The sequence below is a fragment of the Pelobates fuscus genome, chromosome 3, assembly GCF_036172605.1.
Source record: "Pelobates fuscus isolate aPelFus1 chromosome 3, aPelFus1.pri, whole genome shotgun sequence".
In the NCBI taxonomy this organism is placed as follows: Eukaryota; Metazoa; Chordata; class Amphibia; order Anura; family Pelobatidae; genus Pelobates; species Pelobates fuscus.
In genome coordinates this window covers 152,323,012-152,346,443 of record NC_086319.1, presented here as the reverse complement: position 1 = coordinate 152,346,443, position 23,432 = coordinate 152,323,012, and the positions used below count along the sequence as shown (strand labels likewise).

Below are 23,432 nucleotides of genomic sequence, written 5' to 3'. Positions count from 1 at the left end.
AAGATCGCTTGTTCCCTATTTTTTTCATAAACCCCATTACAAGTAGGTGGCTAGTAGAAGTAGGCTACTTGCCACATGCAATATATCCCTGCACTTCACCCCCTTGTTAAATATTTTGCTGTAAATAATGATCTATCACAGGTGATAAACCTTATCATCAACAATAGGACTGCTCAATTTATTGCACATCCCAAAGATTTCAATTTGGAAAATTAGATGCCATAAATTGCACCAGTAATTATTTATGAAATGTGGTAATTTTATTAGGGCAATAAGGTAGTGAACATTTTATCACTTCATATTTAAACTGAAATGCTACAAATAACATACAAATACACACTTACCTCTTTCCAGTCTGTGTCCTGGCTCCTGGGAATAGGATCTAAAGACAAAGACAACAGTTACTACAAAAGTGAGAGTAAACTATATCTATATACCATAACATGATCTCTTCAATTGTATTTACAGAGCAACAGAATATCATAGCACTTCTTTGGTTTAACATAAAGCAAGTGTAAGGACATTTGTCATTCCTACAAGGCATTTTCTATTGGCAAAATCAATATTCATCTATTTAATTTACAGTTGTTATATTTGAGTACACTGACATTTCTGCTCGACATAAAGCATACAGACAACACTTTGCATTGTAGACAAACTTAGTAGAGTGATCTAATATTAATTATGTCTGTCTTCACTAATGTACACAAACAACATTTTCAAGTTGATTTATATAATGTTACAATCTGTGCCTATTTTAAAAGGGGCTGCCTAAGCACCATACCCACTACTATCTGCTATAGTTGTAATGGTTTCAATAGTCTCCTGGCACTCTCCCCTGGTAAGTTGTCGAAGTTTAAAAGTTTTCTAATGGCTGACAGCTGGATCCCCTGAATCCCACTGGTTCAGCCTCATCCTCTGATATAGCAAAAGTAGAAATTTCCCTCTCCCACAGATATATCTATCTATTTAGTCCCTATTTAAAAGGAATTCCCAAGCTCAAAGCATTACAATTTATCTAGTTAGAAGTTAGGCTAATTAATTCTGTACAAATATGAGCAGAATTGAAATCACCAATAGAGAAGTAGGAACTTCTGTATTAGCAATATCAAAACAGCAGGCTGGATCCGTACTGCAAGGAGAGGAACCAATATAAAAAAAAAAAAAAAAAAAAAGAACACTTTGGGCACAACCCAGCCCCTTAAGTTCACAAAATAATTTTCTGATTGGAAGGTACGCAGTGCACCATAGCCAATTAGAGATCATTATTAGGCGAACTGCTTATTTGGGGCCACCCCACAGCCAATCAATGTCACTATTATTTTTACAGTAGTTCAAAGCTCTGCTGAGGTAAAAGGGGCAGATAAAAGAAAGGTTATTGGCTGAGGGGCAGAATCAGGTCATCACACTGAGCTCAAACTGCTGCAGCACACATGCTCCATTGGAGGCTTGGGTGTTGCAAACAGCCCAATTCATACAACTATTAATTTGCTAATAGCTACATTATACCTCTTATTAGTTAAAGGGACACTATAGTCACCAGAACAACTACAGCTTATTGAATTTGTTCTGGTGAATAGAATCATTACCTTCAGGCTTTTTGCTGTAAACACGGTCTTTTCAGAGAAAATGCAGTGTTTACATTACAGCCTAGTGATAACTTCACTGGCCACTCCTCAGATGGCTGTTAGAGGTGCTTCCTGGGTCATGGCTGCCTAAAATGCATCCAAACATACAGTATCACCTCCCTCTGCATGCAGACACTGAACTTTCCTCATAGAGATTCACTGATTCAAGACATCTCTATGAGGAGATGCTGATTGGCCAGGGCTGTGTTTAAATTGTGCTGCCTCTGACCCCTTGTCAGTTTCAGCCAATCCTATGGGGAAGCATTGTGCAGAGTTACAGCTTCAGGCTTGAATACAGTAAGATTGTGCTATATTTATGGAGGCATGAGTGGTCCAAGGGGGCTAGATGGTGGTTTTAACACTATAGGGTCAAGAATACATGTTTGTGTTCCTGACCCTATAGTGATCCTTTAACTCAGCAGTTCTATTCATGTGGCGAGTGGAACTAAAGCTGGAGGACAAACTGCATATGGACAGGAGTTAATAGGATAATCTAAGCAGACAGAATGAGAGGCTCCTGATTACTGGAGCCTTTTTTTTGTCACGCAGTGGTCAGCCAGCTGAAGCACTTGCCTGTGAAGGCCTGGCAAAATGCAGTCTTTGAAGCTATCACTGTAACCACAGCATAATATGTTTGTTTTTTTCATGGGCAAGAATTGGCAATTTCATTTCTGACACATACAGCTGTTATTCATAAGGAATGCACTGTAAACACATAGAAGCAGCATTCTGAAAATGACAGGTAAGATCAGACAGAAAAAGCCAAAGTTAAAGGGAAACTATAGTGCCAGGAAAACAAACTCATTTTACTGGCACTATAGCTCGTGGTTCAGAAGAGGTTAATAACCCCTTCTGTCACTTACCAGAGTCCAGCGCTAATGTCCCTCTGCGCTGGCTCAACTCCGCCCATCCTCCTCCCCCGCCGACGTCTGGGAAGACCTAATGGCCGCTCTCGCATTAGGATTTCCATGCTTTTAATGCTTTCCTATGGTGATTCTACGGTGACGCTGGAAGTCCTCATGCAAAGTTGTCTAAGCAACCGGAAGTCCCTCTAGTGGCTGTCTGGTAGACAGCCACTAGAGGAGGGGTTAACCCTAGCAGGTAATTATTGCAGTTTATAAAAACTGCAATAATAATAACTCTAGGGTTAAGGGAGTTTGCACCCAGACCACTTCAATAAGCTATAGTGGTCTGGGTGCCTACAATGTCCCTTTAAGAAAAAGAAGCACACATACACTGAGGCAATTAGACAATGGGAAATAAAGAGACAGAAAGTAAAAAAATAACAAAGCACCAGATAAAACGGATTCATGCTGATTTACTCCAGAGAGTGACCTTTCTACACACAGATACAAAATACAGTATATATATTTACAGATTTTTCCATTTTAGACATCACTTCCCCTTACTGTCAGTCTCATTTATGTTGAAAATGAAAATGCTTGGCAAAGTAGTCATCTCACCTCGGAAATCTCGCATGTAAAAGAATCGCCACAGTGAAGGGTCTTCAGTATCGGCACATAATTCTCGGCAGGAGGCAGACAGAGAGAGGAGAGACTGCACATCCAAGAGTCGGAAAACACGCAATTTTAATTCCAGGGGGAGGACCACAAGTCCAAACATGTCCGGGAGGTTTAGTACTAGGGTAATTAAAGTGGCAAAGAATACGTAAGAGGGGTGATTGCTTAGTGACACTCAGTTTACGTGTTTACATTAAAGAGGAACTTCACACCTGATGATCTAATCAATAGAGCAACTATTCATATATCTGGGTAATATTTGTTAAAACTACACGTCCTTTTGTACATTATACGAACAATAGAGCTAATAAAGAGGCATGACACTAGCACCACTTCCTCTAAAGAGTTATGTATAAATGCAAAGTGAGGAAGTAAATGAGAAGGGAGTTGGGAAAAAGCAGGGTCTCCATTTCATGACAGATGACATTTCAGGACATTCATTAGAAACAGTGCTTTCTGTAAACAATTGCAGAAAGTTGTCAAAATTCTAAAACAAAAATAAATAACTTGTAAAAATATTTGCTAGTTCAACATTTCATTCATGTACACAAATACAAAATACCAGGTTCCCTTAGGAAGTCAGGTAAGCAAAAGAATAAAAAGACAGAGGGTACCTTGTCGAGTGGCTGCAAGTAAAGGGTACACCAGTTGGTCTTTAAACAAACGTGATAATTTCTGAAGGTCTTTATACACGGAGGTGACATTGTTATCTGGAAAAACAATTATACAAGCTTGAGAGAGGTGTAGTATAAATTAATGAGTGGTGTAGCAATAAAAGTGTAATATCGCTCCCACATCTAAAGTGCCTGAATATAATAATAAAATAGGTTTGTAGAAAAACAGAATATATTTTGTGCAATTATGACACATGTTCACACAATTATAAAGTGCAGGTGCATCCACAGTTGATGAGAAAGTCCAGCCCTTGGATGAAACACGTTGAGCAGATCCTAAGCGAATAGAAGCAAACAGTCTCCACGTGAAAATTGAAGTGAACCTCTAGCGATTTGTGAAACCTATTGCAGTTGATTCACCATATAGGAACTTATCCTTTATGCAATTTTAACACAGACTGTGTGCTAAGACAGTGAGAGATTTCCTTGCCACTTATCTCTAGAACTGGACCTCCAGTTAATACTGTTCTCGAGATAAATGGCAAGGCGTATTTTTCACAATTTATTTTGTGCTTTACACTTGTGAGTGCCTCTTATTCACTTGTTATATGTTTTATGTATATTAAATACTACACTATAAGTGCTTTTTTGTTCTCTTTCCTTTCATATATACTACCTGAGAGTGCTTCCACGTCATGTAATTTAAAAGTGCTTTTACTTCCAATGTTTTAAGATAACACGTTTTGGATGCACTTGCAATTTATGATTGCGTGAACCAGTTATAATTGCACAAAATTTGGCGCCAAAGACCTTCATTTTTTTTTTTTTTTTTTTAATTCTTTATTTTATTTGTGCACAAAGTTAACAAGTATCCTTGGTGCGCCACAACAGCGACATCAGGGGCAGTTAGTAAACATTGATAATACAAGTCATGGCATTTGCTATTCAGGCACTTTTTTTTTTTTTATATATAGCAATATTTCAGTAGTGTAGGTTCACGATTGGGTTATGTGAATTAATTATACAAGCAAGACTGTACAATTAAGTATAACCTAAGCTAATTAGCAAGATGGTCAGACATAGCTCTAGTCTAGCTAGGCATGGACTAAATGAATGTTATGTTAGCCTTAGAGTATAAATCCAACCTATGCATAATATGTGTAACATGTTTGCATCGCTTAATAATGAGAATTTTGCTCAATGAAGTTAAGTAACAGGCTTATGGACTTTAAAATTATAGGATTATAACATTATAACAGGAGCACAGAATAATATACGCTCAAAATCTATCGCTGGTTGCCACAGTGAGACACTTGCTATAAGAGATATGCATTAAGTAGGGGCTGGCTTGCTATCTACGTGCTAGGTAAAGTAACTATTACAGACTAGGTTAAACAGCAGATAGATATGTTAAGAGTGGTAATAATATTTTCGCTGTGCTCTGGGGTCTTGGGTGGCATGCCGCCCTGTAAACTGAGTAGTCTCAGTTGCGTGTCACGGTTGTTGCAAAGTCCCTTCATCCTATGCCTTCCTTCAGGCTGCGGCGGTCTCCTTGCTGTGGGTCTTGCAGAATTTTCACCTCAGTGGGCCGCGGAGGGGCTTGCCACCCGCATCGCACACCGGCATCCAGCCTCTCTGTCTCCCGGTCAGCGTCGCGTGTGGTATTGTGAGCTGGTAAGGAGGAAGTAGCGCCCAGTTTGAGGAGGGTGGTTGGGGCTGCTTAGGAGCGGGCAGGTGGGGCATGTTGATGGGACCTTCCCTGTGGCATTGGGGCGCAAGTGCTGGTGCCCCGGGTACCTGTTGCTGCATCTCGTCGTGCCGGCTCATTGGAGGTACGAGAGGGGTATCCGCCCAGACGGCGCCTGAGTGCCGGGCGAATCCAGGCCGCCACTGCTTTCATTGCCACCTGAAAGGGTCTCCTCTGGGCATGAAGCTTTGTCCAGAGTATAGAGCCGATCCGCTCATAAAACTCCTGTGTTCGCCTAGGAGGTTGAATTGGTGCTAGGTTTGTGGCTTGCCGCGGCCGTGTCGCCATTTTGTTTGGGCCCGAGCGGTCCCGTGTTGCCTTGGGTGTTGGCGTTGTAAGCTTGCTGTGCGGGTTCGTCGCTTGCCTCCTGGGCGACCAGGAGTGGATCGGGATAACCCCCACCGATCCGGGGGGGGGAGGGAGCATCATGCCACCGGTGCTGTTGACGAGAGGACGGGGAGATCGGCCGCCTCTCCCTTGTTCCCGCGCCTGTAGGCCGCATTCATGCATCCGTGGATTTTGTGCACCGATTCTCACGAGACGGGTATCCCTGTGTTCAGTGGGGCACACCGAGCTCAGGCAGGGTAGTCTTGTGTTGGTGAGAGTCGTTTTTGCTTATCTTTTGGCAGTTTTCAGGAGTTAACTGCAGGAGCTCTGCAGCCATGCGTGTGATCAGGATGCTGGCCAGGCTCCGCCCCCAAGACCTTCATTTTTTATACATATATGGTGTTTGGAATTGTGAAAGGCAGTTCCATCTTTTGGCAGCATTTATTAATTTTTACACTGCTGCACCTTGCCAAGTTTGCACCTTTTTGATAAAACCGTTTTATTCATTTAGTTTAATTTGGTACACCAAGAAGTGTACTCTGGTTCACGTTATCCTATTTTTCAGTAACAGAGACAAAGTAGAATTTCCAGAATTTTGTCATCTTACTGTACCCTGAAAACACCAGCAATTGAACACTGGAACAACAGTGATGAGGAGGAAGTATTGAATTGAGGGGGCATTTGTATACATGAGTGTGTATGTATGCATATCTGAGTGTTTCTGTCTGTGCATGTGTTATGTTTCTTTCACTACATGAGGGTGTCTACATCAGTCTCTTGGTGTGTGTTGTGCATGCTTCGGTGAATGAGTGCCTATATATGGATAAATGCATTTGTGAAAAACTAAACAGATTCAGGTTTCTACAAAGCACTTCAAAACAAGCAATCACCAAAGAAAGTAAAGCAAACTTTATTGGCACTTACAGCAAAGGAAACCTCACATGATTTGGACCTTCCAGTCCTTAGTCACAGGATTCATTCTCATTTCTGTATGTGCATGTATCGGGTGACCACAGACTTATGGCTCGTTTACAGTCCTGTTTCTACTTATACTAAACAGCCATTACTTTCTAAAATGCCTAACACTACTTTTTTTTTTTTATTTATTTATTTTTTTATTCTTTATTTTTGTTGTGCATGTTATAACAAAAGAGCTTGCACAGCCACGACAGCATGGGCAAGTACAATAATGACAGTAGAGAAATACATCATCATGGCATATGTAAAACAGCACACAGTTTTTAGTTAATGAGATCTATATGTTAACAGTTTATGTTCTCGTTTTAGTTTAAGTGAGTTAGTAAGTTACACATGTCTGGGAAGAGTTTTCAGAGGAGTGACAAAGAAGGAAACAGGTTAAGTAAAGAGGCAGGCGGTGGATCTAGCACCTTTTTTAGGTAAGGTTATACATAGTATTGATTAAAATCGCTTAGGTATATTCAATACATGACATAGAAGGGTTGTACATTTTTGAACTGAACTAGTTGTATGTATGATCTGTGTGTAGCAGAATCAACATAGGTTTCAGGTTATACGTTTTTTGTACCCTTATGCTAAGTCTAAATATTATATCATGCTCGCTGCTTTGGATGGGTGTCTGTGCCCTAGGGTTTGTTAGTGTAGCTTATTACATACGGACATTCGTGTTTGAAAGGTCTCTCGCTTAACCAAGAGTAATAGTAAAGAAATATTAAGGAAATAAAGGTATCGCCAGGCAGAACATCACATACTGGGCTGTCTCCGTCAATAGGTAGGAAACGTAACCAAACATAACTAACGTAAATAGAGGACATGCATGCTTCAGGCTGACTAGATTGACAAGATGGTTACTAAGCGTAAAACATGTATAAACATGTAGAAATGCTAACACATATCTTGGGTCAGTATTGGTTACTTATAACAACGATATTTACTGGTTTGTTCTACGCTTTTTGGTGAGGGTTATGCCTGCTAATTTAGTGCCATGCTTGCAAGAGAATTATGTGTAGTGAGACGTGTGATCGCTGCAAAGGGTACAAGGGTGCGATATAGGCCATTGTGATCTGTCTCGCTGTGTTGCGTGTATATATAAAAAATAAAACAGAAAACATCATTGCTAACATTTGCAATTAAAATCTATGCGACATAAGTATACATTACAGATTGGCAGGGTTAGGTAAACTGTGTCATAGTGTAGTCAGCTATACATCTGAGTTTATACAGTGTAGTGTGAGGAATAAGCTAAACAATAACTTTAAATCAATGCGTTGTGGGACCACCGGGTATTCACGCTAAAAGGAGTGGGACATTACTAAGAAATATATTTCTTTCTTGTAAGCATGCTGGTAACCTGCCTAACACTACTTTTAGAGAGTACGTAGTGGCTGCTTACTGACTTCCATTTCACAAGTAGCTACAAGGAATTATTGGCTGACAACAATAAAAGTCAGTTGCTAAGCAGGAACTAATGGCTTTCATTATTCTCTATGAGAACTGCTACCCTATACTTAGCACTGGCTTCCGACTCTGTTGTTGCATTTTAACGGCTGCCACTCATCCAAAACCTAAAAAATTAAAGACGTTAACACTTAACTCCCTGTATATCCTACTGGAGTAAAAAAAAAATCTTGTTCCAACCCGGTTTCATATTATAGGCCAGCCACTTAAAGGACCACTCTAGTGCCAGGAAAACATACTCGTTTTCCTGGCACTAGAGTGCCCTAAGGGTGCCCCCACCCTCAGGGACCCACTCCCGCCGGGCTCTGGAAAGGGGAAAGTGTTTAAAACTTACCTTTTTCCAGCGGTGGGCGGAGAGCTCTCCTCCTCCGATCCTCCTCTTCTCCTCCCCGTCGGCTGAATGCGCACGCGCGGCACGAGCTGCGCGCGCTTTCAGCCGGTCACATAGGAAAGCATTCATAATGCTTTCCTATGGACGCTTGCGTGCTCTCACTGTGAAAATCACAGTGAGAATCACGCAAGCGCCTCTAGCGGCTGTCAATGAGACAGCCACTAGAGGAAATAGGGGAAGGCTTAACCCGTTCACAAACATAGCAGTTTCTCTGAAACTGCTATGTTTAGGAAAAAATGGGTTAATCCTAGAAGGACCTGGCACCCAGACCACTTCATTAAGCTGAAGTGGTCTGGGTGCCAAGAGTGGTCCTTTAATGCCATACAGGGCAAAGTGAGCATACTCGGTGTGTTTTTGGACTTTACTAGAAAGCTGCTAAACTGTGACTAGTTGGTGTCTGTAGTGGCAACTGTCATTAGTGTTGAACTACAAAAATTTAGCAACAAGGTTGTAAATCTGGTGGTAATTAGTAGCAACTACAAGCTACCGGCTGGTTTTAACAGTGACAATTTGAGACCAACAAAACAAGCCATAAGTTAAGTTCAGTGTCAAGGGTGGAGTCTAAGTGTATCCAAAGGCAGAGTCATCTGAGGGTGAAATCAGGACAGTGGGGCTATGAAGGGGATACCGTGCATTAAGTTATGGTTTGGTTCAAACTTTTGGAAAATAAATCGACTCTAGTAAAACAGTCTTACCTTGTTGTGGGAATGAAATGTACAAATCTGTGGAAACCTGCAGCCTTTTGACACTTTTCATTTCATTGTTAATCTTTAGAGTTCCTACATAAAAGACACAAAGCTCAAGTCAATGACATACATTAAAAGGACACTATAGTCATAAGAAAACTTTAGTTTAATTAACCCCTTAAGGACCGGCCTGTTTTTGCGATGTTTGTACGTTAAGGACCAGAGGAGTTTTAACACTTTTGTGGTGTTTGTGTTTAGCTGTAATTTTCCGCTCTCTCATTTACGGTTCCCATACAAGTTATATATTGTTTTTTTCATGACAAGAAGGGCTTTCTTTACATACCAGTATTTATATTATGTCATATATTGTATTTTAAAAAAATAATAAAATATGGTGAAAAAAAAACAAAAAACAAACAAACATGTTTTTGGACTTTTACTTGAAAAATCTTTTACTTATCTACAAAAGCTAATGAAAAAAACTGCTAAATAGATTCAAAATTTTGTCCCGAGTGTTTACATGCTTTATTGCTTTTTTTTTTGCAAGTTATAGGCCTATAAATACAAGTAGGAAATTGCTGTTTCAATATATATATATTTTAAATGTATCAATAGTGTATCAATAGTGTATCAATCATTTTTAACGTAGTTAACGTAGACAACCCAGGGTATTCAAAATGGGGTATGTCCAGTCCTTTTTAGTAGCCACCTAGTCACAAACACTGGCCAAAGTTAGCATTTATATTTGTTTGTGTGTTAAAAATGCAAAAAACGCTAACTTTGGCCGGTGTTTGTGACTAAGTGGCTACTAAAAAAGGCTGAACATACCCAATTTGCAATACCTTGGGTTGTCTTCTTTTGCAAATGGTATGCCATCATGGGGGTAATTTTCATTCCTGGGCTACCATACGCTCTCAAAGGCAACCTAACCAATCAAATTTCAATAGAAAATAAAAAAAGTAAAATCAAACCTTATATTTGACCCTTTAACTTTCACAAACACTATAAAACCTCTACATGTGGGGTACTGTTATACTCAGGAGACTTCGCTGAACACAAATATTAGTGTATCAGAACAGTAAAATATATCACAGCAATAATATCCTCAGTGAAAGAGCTGTTTGTGTGTGAAAAATGCAAAAAACTTCACTTTCACTGACAATATCATCGCTGTGATATGTTTTACGGTTTTGAAACACTAATATTTGTGTTCAGCGAAGTCTCCCGAGTAAAACAGTACCCCCATGTACAGGATTTAGGGTGTCATAGAAAGTTACAGGGTTAAACACAGTGCTAGCAAATTAAATTATCTGGACTTTTGGCCTGGGCTGGCAGGCAGGTCCCTCAAATTGCAATCATTAAAATTACTTAATTAGGTAAAAATATTACATAAATATGCACGTATAATTTTAATATATATACATATTTATATATTTGACGTCTACGTGTATATTTATGAAATTATTTATGTCATTATGTATGTGGACATATGTATATTTCGTATTATTTTTATTTATTTATTTATACATAGATATATATATAATTACATTCTAAGTGTATTTTGATATAAATATATATATATCAATATCAAAATACTGTTAGAATAAAATTGCATATATATATATATATTTTTTTTTTTAATTATTAAAAATTAGTTTTATTTGTTGTTATTTATTTTTATTAACATATTATTTGTATTTTATAATAATATATATATACCATATACCGTATATACTCGAGTATAAGCCGACCCGAATATAAGCCGAGGCCCCTAATTTTACCCCAAAAACTGGGAAAACTTATTGACTCAAGTATAAGACTAGGGTGGGAGATGCAGCAGCTGCTGGTAAATTTCTAAATAAAATTAGATCCTTAAAAAATTATATTAATTGAATATTTATTTACAGTGTGTGTATATAATGGATGCAGTGTGTGTATGAGAATGCAGTGTGTGTGTATGAGAATGCAGTGTGTGTGTATGAGAATGCAGTGTGTATATGAGTGCAGTGTGTATATGAATGCAGTGTGTATATGAATGCAGTGTGTATATGAATGCAGTGTGTGTGTATGAGAATGGTGTGTATGAGTGCAGTGTGTGTTTGAGTGTAGTGTGTGTATGAATGCAGTGTGTGTATGAATGCAGTGTGTGTATGAATGCAGTGTGTGTGTATGAATGCAGTGTGTGTGCATGAATGCAGTGTGTGTGCATGAATGCAGTGTGTGTGCATGAATGCAGTGTGTGTGTGTGTATGAGTGCAGTGTGTGTGTGTATGAATGCAGTGTGTGTGTGTATGAATGCAGTGTGTGTGTGTGTGTGTAATGCAGAGTGTGATGCAGAGCCTTGGTGGGGGGTGGGCATTTTTATTTTTTAATTATTATTTTAATATTTGTTTTGCTTCATTACATTTTTTTATTTTATTATTATTTTTTATTTTATTATTTTTTTTTATTATTATTAATATATATACATTTTTTTCGTCCCCCCTCCCTGCTTGCTAGCTGGCCAGGGAGGGGGGCTCTCCTTCCCTGGTGGTCCAGTGGATGGGCACTGTGTAGGAGGGGGCTGTGGGGGCTGCAGAGAGATGTTACTTACCTTTCCTGCAGCTCCTGTCAGCTCTCTCCTCCTCCGCCGGTCCGTTCAGCACCTCGGTCAGCTCCCAGTGTAAATCTCGCGAGAGCCGCGGCTCTCGCGAGATTTACACTGTGAGCTGACAGAAGAGCTGAACAGACCGGCGGAGGAGGAGAGAGCTGACAGGAGCTGCAGGAAAGGTAAGTAACATCTCTCTGCAGCCCCCACAGCCCCTGTCTGTATTATGGCAATGCAAATTGCCATAATACAGACAATTGACTCGAGTATAAGCCGAGTTGGGGTTTTTCAGCACAAAAAATGTGCTGAAAAACTCGGCTTATACTCGAGTATATACGGTATATAGTTATTATATATATATTGTATATATTCGTGTGTAATTTAAATATAAGTGTATTTTTATATTAATATACGTATATATAAATATAAAAATACACTTAGTATGACATTATATATATGATATATATATACATATATTATATATAGGTATATATAGATATAATACATGTATATATATCATATATATATACACATATTATTTTTATTTTTTTACACTTTATTTTTGATTTTACAGATGCAGGGAGACTGCCTGTCAGCACAGACAGTCCCCCTGCAGGCAGACACATGGACCCCTATTGCGGTCATGTGATCGAGTGATCACATGGACGTGGGGTCCTGATCTGCCGAGGGGGGACTGCCCGGGCAGACAGGCAGTCCCCCTGGACCGGGAGGAGAGCTGATCGCCGCCGTGGGACCGACGGCGATCAGGTAAGTAGCCCCTGACCGTTATGACGGTTCAGGACCGTCAGCGGTCCAAACGCACATTTTACCGCTGACGGTCCTGAACCGTCAGCGGTCCTTAAGGGGTTAAGCAGTGTTTGTGTATAGATTATGCCTCTGCAGTCTGACTGTTTAATCCTCTGACATTTAGGAGTTAAAGCGGCACTGTCATCCCGAACTTACCTATCCCCCATCAGTTCCTCTTCTCTTCCTCTCTCATGATCTGTTCTTCTTTTCTTCCTATCTGATCGAATTGTCTTTAAAACATAACACAAGGTAGGGACTATTTTGTTTTATATATTTTTCCTACGCTTGACCAGCTTTGACCCAGAGGAGGAGCTAAGTCCACTCCACTTCCTGTAGTCAAAGTAATTTTCCCACAATACTAATACTACTAAAGTGCCCCTTAGTGAGGCACCAATAAAAATAATTAAGGTAATTCTTGAGCATTGCAAGTAACCAATCAGGTAAGGCTCAAGATGTTCCTGTCAGAGAACTCTTATTGGTTGGCTCAAAGGAACCAATCAGAGCAATGTGATTGAAATTGCAGTTCGTGGGAAGGCTTTATAAGCCTTTCCCCACCCTGCGGAGCTCAGTTTGCACGTTGTCCTTACTGGGTTAAAGGATCACTATCCTGACACTATAGTGCCCTGAGGGTGCCCCCACCGGAAGACAGCCACTAGAGGCTGGATTAACCCCAAATGTAAACATAGCAGTTTCTCTGAAACTGCTATGTTTGCATCTGAAGGGTTAAATCCTGAGGGACCTGGCACCCAGACCACTTCATTGAGCTGAAGTGGTCTGGGTAACTATAGTGTCCCTTTAAGATGGATTATTTTTTTTTAGCATCAAGAATTTTTTTGGGCACTTTTTTTGCGCTTGGGTTTTTTTATTTTAGACATTTGACGGGAATTATGGATTTTTATGTGGCCTTTTTTGGGCCTAAAAAAAGGTTTTAGAAAAAAGAAAACATCTAATGGTAAGTATGATTTTATTTTTTTTAAAGGTATTTAGGTTTATTGCGTCTCCCGTCACTAGTTTAGGGTGAGGGGGTAGGTAGGCTTTTATTTTATTTGAGGGTGGATGACTAGGGGCTTGGGGACCCCTTGTCACCTTGGGGGGAGGGGGGGGGGTTACATTTACCCCCCACCCGTCATCCATGCGTGGAGTCTGGGGGGGGACAATAGGTCCCCCATTGTCATTTAGGGCTCTCACCCACTGCTCATGGGTGGGGGCAGGGGAAGTGGGGGACAATAGGTTCTCTTGCAACATTGTCACTAGGGTGTCCATCTGCCGCTCATGAGTTTCGGGCTGGGTGGACAAAAAGTCCTCCCCTATTGTAGCTTAGGCTACCCATCCGTCGCTCATGGGTGGAGGCCGGGAGGGGGAATATTAGGTTCTCCCCTCAATTGTCACTAGAGGCCCCACCACTCATGGGTGGAGGCCGGAAAGAGGGAACAATAGATCATCCACCCTATTGTAAATTAGGGCCCCCAACCACCTCCCATGGTTAATAGGTCCTCCCCCATTGTAACTTAGGGCCCGCACCTCATGGGTGGGGGACTGGACAATAGGTCAATAGGTCTTTCAGCCTTTTAGTAAGTCGCTCCCTAATACCGTGGGAATTAGGGAGCTATCTATTAAGCGGCTGCAAGATGCAGCCGCAGCACGAATAGGATCAGAGTTTTATGCATTTAATCCGAACAAAGAGAACCGAATTGCATTCGAACACGAATGGACAAACTGTTCTCATTCTGTTAGGATGAAATTCGGTAGTTTGAATGGCGAATGAATGAATGGCGAATGAAGCAGCAGGAGAAAACGTAGGAGAAGTGAGTATTGTGGGAAAATCTCTTTGACCACAGGAAATAAAGCAGACTTAGCTCCTACTTTGAGTCAAGGCTGATCAAGAGTAGGAAAAATACTTAATACAAAATAGCTCCTACTTTGTCTTATGTTTAAAAAAAAACTAGATCAGTTAGGAAGAAAAGAAGAACAGATCCTGAGAGAGGAAGAGAATAGGAAGGGATTGGGGAAGGGTAAGTTTGGCATGACAGTGCCGCTTTAAATCACTTTTCTTTCTGTCCTAGTGATGGAAGTCTCTCTGCAAAAGACTATAGGCTTGTGAGTTTAACATCTACAGTGGAGAAATTATGTGAATAGTTATTGAGGGGAAAATATTCAGGAATAGGTTTTGCACATAACATCAGAAAGAGTCAACACTGTTTTAAGGATGATCGTATAAATCTAACGGAAATGGGTTCTATTACTGTACAAATTAAACAGATTAATTTTACCTGCACAGTATTTTAAAGGATCACTATAGGGTCAGGAACACAAACATGTATTCCTGACCCTATAGTGTTAAAACCCGGGCCCCTCATGCATCCATAAATATAGTAAAAATCTTACTGTATTCAAGCCTGAAGCTGTAACTCTGCATGCCGTTAGACTCAGAAAAACAAGCAGCCTGCTGACATCATCAGAAGTGATAGCCTGATCCAATCACAATGCTTCCCCATAGGATTGGCTGAGACTAACAAGGAGGCAGATCAGGGGCAGAGCCAGCATGATTCAAACACAGCCCTGGCCAATCAGCATCTCCTCATAGAGATGAATTGAAACAATGAATCTCTTTGAGGAAAGTTCAGTTTCTGGATGCAGAGGGAGGAGATACTGAATGTTTAGATGCATTTTAGGCAGCCATGACCCAGGAATGATCTCTAACAGCCATCTGAGGAGTGGACAGTGAAGTGATCACTAGTCTGTAATGTAAACACTGCATTTTCTCTGAAAAGACAGTGTTTACAGCAAAAGGCCTGAAGGTAATGATTCTACTCACCAGAACAAATTCAATAAGCTGTAGTTGTTCTGGTGAATATTGTGTCCCTTTAAGTTTACAAAATGTGGCTAGTATAATGAGCAATGACAGTTTTATTATTCTAAGCAATAAAGTTCTCTGTAGTGGTTTTGGTGCATTGAGTCTTTAGGTGCCACAGAGACTGACATCCATTTTCCTAGTGCCAATTGCTATGTGTTGGAGATGTAAAAGTGAACAAAGCACCAACTCACTCATTTTTTGGTCCTGCCCAATGCTACAGCCTTTTTCTTCTAATATTCATTCCTTAATTCAAACTGCTACTCCCTCTGGATCCTGCCACATTTTTTTTTGGATTGAATAGGTTTCCTGCATATGTGCAGGCCCACCCAAGAAGCTATTCATGTAGATCCTCAAAACAACCCTTACAACACTATCCCACGCTTGGAAATCAACCTGTCTTTCATCTGTGTCAGCAGTTAAATATCGCCCACACTGGTAAAAAATGATATGAGTTAAGGTCTTCAAAATTCTGGGAGTGCTAGAGACTTTCAAACCAATTTGGGACTCATGGAAGTAATGTCTGATAGCTATTCCAGACATCACCAACAATCCTTGGCATACTCCACTCAAGCGTTTTCTACACTCCATACCCTCCTAACCCACCCTTGCTTTCTTACCTTACTTTATCTTTCCTGCTATTTCTATCTGATTTTTGTACGTTTTACTTTTTGACATAATCAATTAACTAACATGGAAGAGTCTTGACGTCATTATGGTATTCAGCATTTTGTGAAATGCCTTTCAGAACTTTATTTTATTATTCCCTCTTTATCAATGCATTTTTGAAAAAAAAAAAAAAAAGATTAACATAATACATCGAGTAAACAATAAATAAATAAATAAATAAGGTTTTCCAGCTATCTGCAGCTTAATCTGGTCTCCTTATACATAGCCTGGTTCTCACACCATGTCTTCCAGGATCAGCCTCTCAGTATGTACTCAGCCACTGGCAGAAGTGTGAGCTGAGCTGCTGGAAGACATAGACTTCAGACTAGTGAAAGAGGACAGCCATGGAGACATGGTGTGCTACTGCCTGTCTATTTTTTATCTTATAATGCTTCGTTTCAAATCTCCAGGTCACATCTTAGCAGAGAGTGCAGAATATGCTTTCTGGATGGTCTCTCTATAAGCAATTCCTGCATTTGGAATTTACGGACTACATCTTGTTAACACTAGGATACTATGCCAATGTTACCTGCTTTCCTTTAACAAGTTAACCTGTGTGCAATTCATTCATTGCGCCTGATTTTTCCATTACACACTAGTATGTCACACAGTGATATGAGGTAGGCTGTGTGTGGAAGGTAAGCTATGAGGAATGAATGTCCCTTACACTGCAGGATTCTAGCTTAGGGCTCTGGAGAGTAACATGGATTTCTAAAAACAATAATGTAATATGATCCTGATATAGTTTTTCCCCATCTGGAAATGCATATTATTGGCTAAAATTTAACTCTGTTAATCCTTTCCATATCTTGCGTGTAGGGCTGCCATATCCACCATATCTTCCAAGACACACAGAATTCCTTCATGTTAATGACACCGCTGAAAGTGCTGCCCGGCAGTAAATATCATGTACATGCTGCAGGATTCTTGAATAACGAATCATTTAATTTCATACAGATGCTCAATACTTTATATTGATGTACATCAAGCATGTCAAAATCGCGGCCCACAATGAATATCTTTGTGGCCCAGCAAAGATATTCATTAGAAATAGGCAGGGGCAGGGTCCAGAGGTGTGGGTAGATGGATTTTTAATGTATTTCTTTTTAAACAGGGGCAGGGGTTTAGTAGAAGGGGTGGGACTGGGATTTTGTAGAGGGGGACTGGGATTTAGTATAGGGGGGCTGGTGTTTAGTAGAAGGGGGGCTGGTGTTTAGTAGAGGGGGCTGTTTTTTTATACTGTACTTTTAAAAATAAAGTTTCTATGAAAATTTAAGTTTTTGTTTTTTTGTGGCCCATATAAACTTAAACCTTGTTTATTTGACACGTGTTAACCTGTGAGTTTGACATGCTTGATATACATGTTGCGGTTATGAAAAAGCAGAACAGTCATTGATTCACTTTGGACATGTTATGTGAGTACAGGGGTATAGGTCTTTCATTGCTCCAGATTTATTCTGACTCTGATATTACAGAAGTAATGATTCTCATAGAGAAAAGTTGCTTCACTCTGACTTGCTCTTAGCCAGCTTTCAAAATGGAAACTGGTTGATACCTGAAGATAAAATTACAGAATATCTGCTGAAAAATTGTTAATCTGTAAAATTACAGATGTGAAAAAAAAAAGTATAGTAAAATATTATAAAATATTCAATTTTTACATATTTACAAGGAGCCGCTTTAAGATAACTTGGGACCTAGACTGGTCACTAACAATTAGCAATATAATGCATAGTTATTACATGAATTTCCAGTGAATACAGGAGTTTTAAAGGATACTTTTAAAGCGTTTCTGTATTTGTTTACTATTTCTATTGCATTATCTATATAAAGCTTTAAAAACTAATAATGTAATCTACATCCTGGAGATTTTCTTTAAATTCCTGGTATGAAATATTGCAAAGAGAAAATAATTTATTGCTATATAAAAGATATACAAAGTTATTTACTAAGTTGAGAAGCCAAAGCGAATTTCACATATGAGGCCAGAGTAGCCAAACTGAAAGTAAAGCTAAATAAAGCGAATGAACGGTCTTTCTGTGTATGTCATGTAGGAAACATCACTTTACTCTTCATACTCTTACACAAGACTCTTGTGTTGAGCAAGCCTGGGGACATAAAAATGCATTTTTATATTTTTAAATGGAAGCATTACCATTGACAACAAGAAGTTTTCCCATGGGAACACATGATAGTGTCACCGAGCCTTCATCACACATGGGGTGAGAATAGTGAAGTTTGTACACACCCTGACCGCGCCACTGATCTGGAATGGCAAGGGTTTTGGTTTCTGCACCCTGGCAAGACATAAAAAGAATTACATCTAGATTTTGCTAGCAATGTTTTTTATGTCAGTCAAAGTTTATTAAAAGGTTTTTAGAAAAACAGAGAAGGCACAACAATCAGGGAACAAGAATTACAAAGGCACACATGGAAACAAAGACATAGAAGTTAACACACTGTAGTATGAGAAAAGTCGAGAGCAAATTTTATTACATGACAGGAGGCTTCCTATTTTGCATAAACTTTCTTTACTTTATGCCTCCAGCAGCACAAGTCAATCAATCAAATGAAAAAAGTTTTAACCAATCAGAGTCCAGCACATCATGTATATAAGTCTCTGACAGGCATTCCATTTCCTCTTTCTTTGCTGCTCCAGCAAGGCACAGGTCAGAGTAATTTTTTCTAACCTTGTTCTAATATTTCCATTTATTACTATTATGTTTTCAGTAGATGCTTACATTTTTATATTAATGTGTGTTTTCTTACACTAATTTTCATATCCTTGACCTGCTCTCCTGTCTGCTCACCCACCTCTATCCGGTCAGCCCCTTTCTTTCCTCCGCGATCGCGGCATTTTACCGCGATCGCGATATTATTCAGGGGTATACATTGGTGATTCTGGGGGATCTGAGCGGGTGGTGGGAGCTAGGGGCACTTGGGTTCGCGTTGGCGGCCCGCGATTGCTGCTTCAAACGACCGCGGACCGCACCTCAGTTTAGGTGCGAACGGTGGCCGTCTTGGATCTCGCGGCCCGCGAGATCCAAGCCGGCCATTTTACCTGCTGAAAGACCGTGATTCAAACGGTCTTTTTCTATGTATTTTGTTCATCCCCAGTACCACTACTCTCAGCCAAACGCAAATATAGTGATTATCAATCTAGCATCAGCTACAGCTTGCCCATATAGGAGCTGCCAGTTATGGCAGCATAGGGTGAAATACCCTCATTCAAGTTAAGCACCAAATGTTTACACTCTTTATCAATTAACAGTGCCATCATTCTAGAGTGTACTATTCCAGAGGTGACCCCTCTAAATGGGGTGTCCCCCATAAGCACATTAATTACTAATATTGAAGGGGTGACCCCCCTACGATGGGTGACCCCCAGATGTGTGCTATACTCGCACCATTGCCATAAACAATTCGGGGTGACCCCCATAGATTATATTGCACGTGTAAATTACAGGCACCCTCCACACTACGACTGGGGTGACCCGTAAATTTCTCCTACTCTACGGAGACGGAACCTATTGCAGTAGGTCTCCTCTGGGCTATGATAATTGGGTGAACCCCATATCATTATAAGGCGATACAGCCGAAACGGACTGTCCATATTTATGACCGCTCATCCCGGTCTCACTGAGGGTGACCCCCTCATTAGCCCATTATCAAAGGCACCGGTGCTATACACAGACAGACTTATCAATCACCAGATTAGGTCTATTAAATACACTGGGTGAACCCCAGTCGTAAGTGGAAAACCACATTACTGTGATTACTATTATTACTTCTCGTACTTCGGTACCTGAACCTATTCTGTCTTCCACAGACATAGAAATCTACGGCCATAAAAAATAAGCGAATCTTCACAACCAACCCCACCCGACTTCCAGTCGATGATTAGCTCAGCGGTGGCAGCCTCGATGGAGAAGGCTATAGCCAAATGGGGACCCTGACACTAAAGACCCAGATAGGTCTACAGGGGAGATTGCCACTTCTAAACGGCACTGGAAAGGCAATGGTCCAGCCCCCCGGAAAGCGAATGGCAAGGCTCCACTGAAGAAAAGCCACCAGATGGAATGCCAGGGCCCTTCAACCCCTCCTATGACATCCTCCGACGAGGAGGAACATACTCCTCCATCCTCAATGGAGGTTATGGATGAGTGGAGAGCAGAGGACTCTCTCTCCGAGGAGGAGGACTGGCAGGACATGCCCCGCGAAGACCCTCTTACGATCACCGGATCAAGATATCTGCAGAGGTTCAGTCAGAACTCCATTGGTGGCTCCTCCACATGGAGGCCTGGAACGGCAGAGCCATATTCGGCTCAAACCCGGACTTCATTCTAGAATCGGATGCCAGCCTGTGGGGTTGGGGAGCCCACTGCGCACAGGCATCCACGGGAGGACCTTGGTCAGAAGAAGAAAAGCTATTACATATCAATTGCCTAGAACTGATAGCAGGCTTTTTCGCTATCCGCAGTCTGGCCAAAAATATGTCCAATTGCTGCATACTTTTACGCATGGACAATATATCTGCAGTCCAATACGTAAATCGCCTGGGGGGAGCCAGGTCACGAGCTTTGACAGAAGCGACAAAGGACATATACCGTTTTTGCCTTCCCCGCAACATAACTATCAAAGCGGAATACCTACCGGGTCTCGACAACCTCATAGCAGATTGGTTCTCACGTCATTGGCGGGACAACAGCGATTGCCACCTGGACACAACAATCTTCAACTGGGTGAGAGCAGTCAGAGGACCTCTACACGTAGACCTCTTTTCCTCACGCACGAATACACAACTACCAAGAAACTACAGCTGGCTACCAGACCCACAGAGCGAAGCAGTAGATGCATTTCTGCAACAATGGCCCCTGGTCGGAGCATATGCGTTTCCACAGTTTTCGATGCTGGCAAGGGTACTTCACAAACTATGCACATTCCAGACATCGTTGATACTAATAACACCTCTATGGAGAAGTCAGGCATGGTTCCCAGATCTACTGGCATTGTCGCAGGATCACCCACTGGTCATACCAACGTTCCCCATGCTCCTCACGAACCCGAGAGGGGAACCTCATCCACTAATTCTGCAAGAACGCCTAGAATTACTAGTTTGGACTCTTTCAGGGGATCTTGGGCAATCCCAGGCCTATCGCAAACGACTAAAGACCTACTATGGGATTCATGGGCACCAGGTACAAGACGTAGCTACATGGCAGCATGGAATATATGGAACCGCTGGTGTATGGTTGGGGACCTCAATCCCTTTACTGCACCTATCCCGACCATACTAAATTTCTTGTCCAACCTATTCTCCACCGGAAAATCATACAGATCTATTAATGTCACACGCTCCGCTATCTCTGCGGCTCATGTTCCTATTAACGGTGCCCCAGTGGGCCAGGAAGCCTTAGTGTGTCGGCTATTACGAGGCATGAAATTAGCCAGACCACCGGCTCCAAAATACAACCAATTATGGGATGTGGATGTAGTTATCCGTTTCATCCGGGACTGGACGGACACCGCGGCCCTTTCGTCCGTCAATTGGCAGCCAAACTTACACTGCTGTTATGTCTGGTCTCCTTCCGTCGTGTTTCGGACGTTCGGGCATTCGACATGGATGGCTTCTCTATAACCCCTGTCGGTGTTACGTTTTCGGTTTCCCGCAGGACTAAGACTGATTCTAAGTCCGTGTCCTATCTGTTTTTCCCGGCGGTTCCTCGCCTCTGTGTTGTCAACACTCTACTTCGTTATGTGGAGGTTACAGCACCTCTTCGATCCTCCGGAACGGGACAACTGTTAATTTCATATACCAAACCATACAAACCTGTTACCACTACTACATTAGCCAGATGGATTCGATGGTTACTATCTCTAGCTGGAATAGACACTAGTTTTGGGGCCCATTCGGTTTGAGGGGCGGCGGCATCTAGAGCCCTTTCGGCGGGAGCCTCCTTGACAAACATTTTGCGTACGCCAGATTGGACTAGAGAGAATACCTTCAGAATTTTCTACTTTCGCCAATGTTCGCACGCGGCCGTCTCGTTTTTACCTCAGCGTTAAAAATGCAAAATAGGAAGCCTCCTGTCATGTAATAAAATTGCAGATTATGCTAACGTAGTGTACAGATAATCTTAATCCTATCCTAATGTTTCTAATACCCCACCTCCTATAGACTGTAAGCTCATTTGAGGAGGGTCCTCTTCAACCTATTATTCCTGTAAGTTTTCTTGTAATTGTCTTATTTATTGTTACATCCCCCCTCTCAAAATATTGTAAAGCGCTACGGAATCTGTTGGCGCTATATAAATGGCAATAATAATAATAATAATAATAATAATTTTAATAATGACAGGAGGCGAGTATTTTCCCTCCCTTTCTCTTTTGTTCCCTCCCTATATTCTTTGGGACGCTTTATTCTTCTCTATTTTGTATTAGTTACTTCTAGTTACACATACAGATTATAGGTAAAAACTAGGCTAAAACGTTTAGATTACACGACATCAGACAGCGTTCAGGTCACTTAAAATTATCATAAAATAATAATAAGGGGGGCGTGGCCTGGACGAGCATGGTGCAGGACGCACACTGAAAGAGCTCCGCACCCCTGGCCGGCCAAAACAGCGAAAATTAGCCACAAAAACGGGAGAAAATGGTCCGCAATAAGAGACAGCTAACAGCAGAGACAGCGGGAACAGACTCACCGAGAAGACACACGGGCCCGATGGACGATTTCGTCGCTACACCGCCCGACACGCGAAAACAGCATGGTGAGCACAAAATGGCGCCCGCCTCTCCAACCACGGAAAACGAGGGAGAGCCCCGCACAGAAGTCGCACAGGGTAGTGAGCTAGCCCAGATCAGGGCTGAACTGGCACACATCTCAGCCAGCATGCTCACCAAGGCAGACACTGGCACCCTAGTGCAGGAAATCCGAGCCGCAATGCGTGGCGAGCTCGCCGAAATGCGCTCTGACCTGACTGCGCTCGAGCAAAGAGTAGATGAAATAGAGACAGCAGCCCAGGGCTGTGATGAACACCACAGGGCAACAGAGGTGGCGGTTACAAGACAGGGCAACATGCTCCTAACGCTCCGCAGGCAAGTGGAAGATCTGGAGAATAGGAGCCGGCGTAATAACATCCGGATTAGGGGCCTGCCAGAAGCGG

The 23,432-nt window shown here is 41.4% G+C and overlaps 1 protein-coding gene across 2 annotated transcripts in view; it reads right to left on the bottom strand.

Moving 5' to 3' along the window:
- FBXO7 (F-box protein 7) overlaps window positions 1-23,432 on the bottom strand; it is a 75,909-nt gene that overhangs the window by 9,240 nt on the left and 43,237 nt on the right. For both annotated transcript variants that reach the window (XM_063447542.1, XM_063447543.1), the window contains exons 5-9: window positions 18,419-18,560; window positions 9,359-9,442; window positions 3,763-3,858; window positions 3,092-3,268; window positions 345-382 (exon numbers count right to left, since the gene is read on the bottom strand). In XM_063447542.1, the coding sequence (XP_063303612.1) occupies window positions 345-382; window positions 3,092-3,268; window positions 3,763-3,858; window positions 9,359-9,442; window positions 18,419-18,560 (537 nt within the window). The remainder of the gene's footprint in view (window positions 1-344; window positions 383-3,091; window positions 3,269-3,762; window positions 3,859-9,358; window positions 9,443-18,418; window positions 18,561-23,432) is intronic.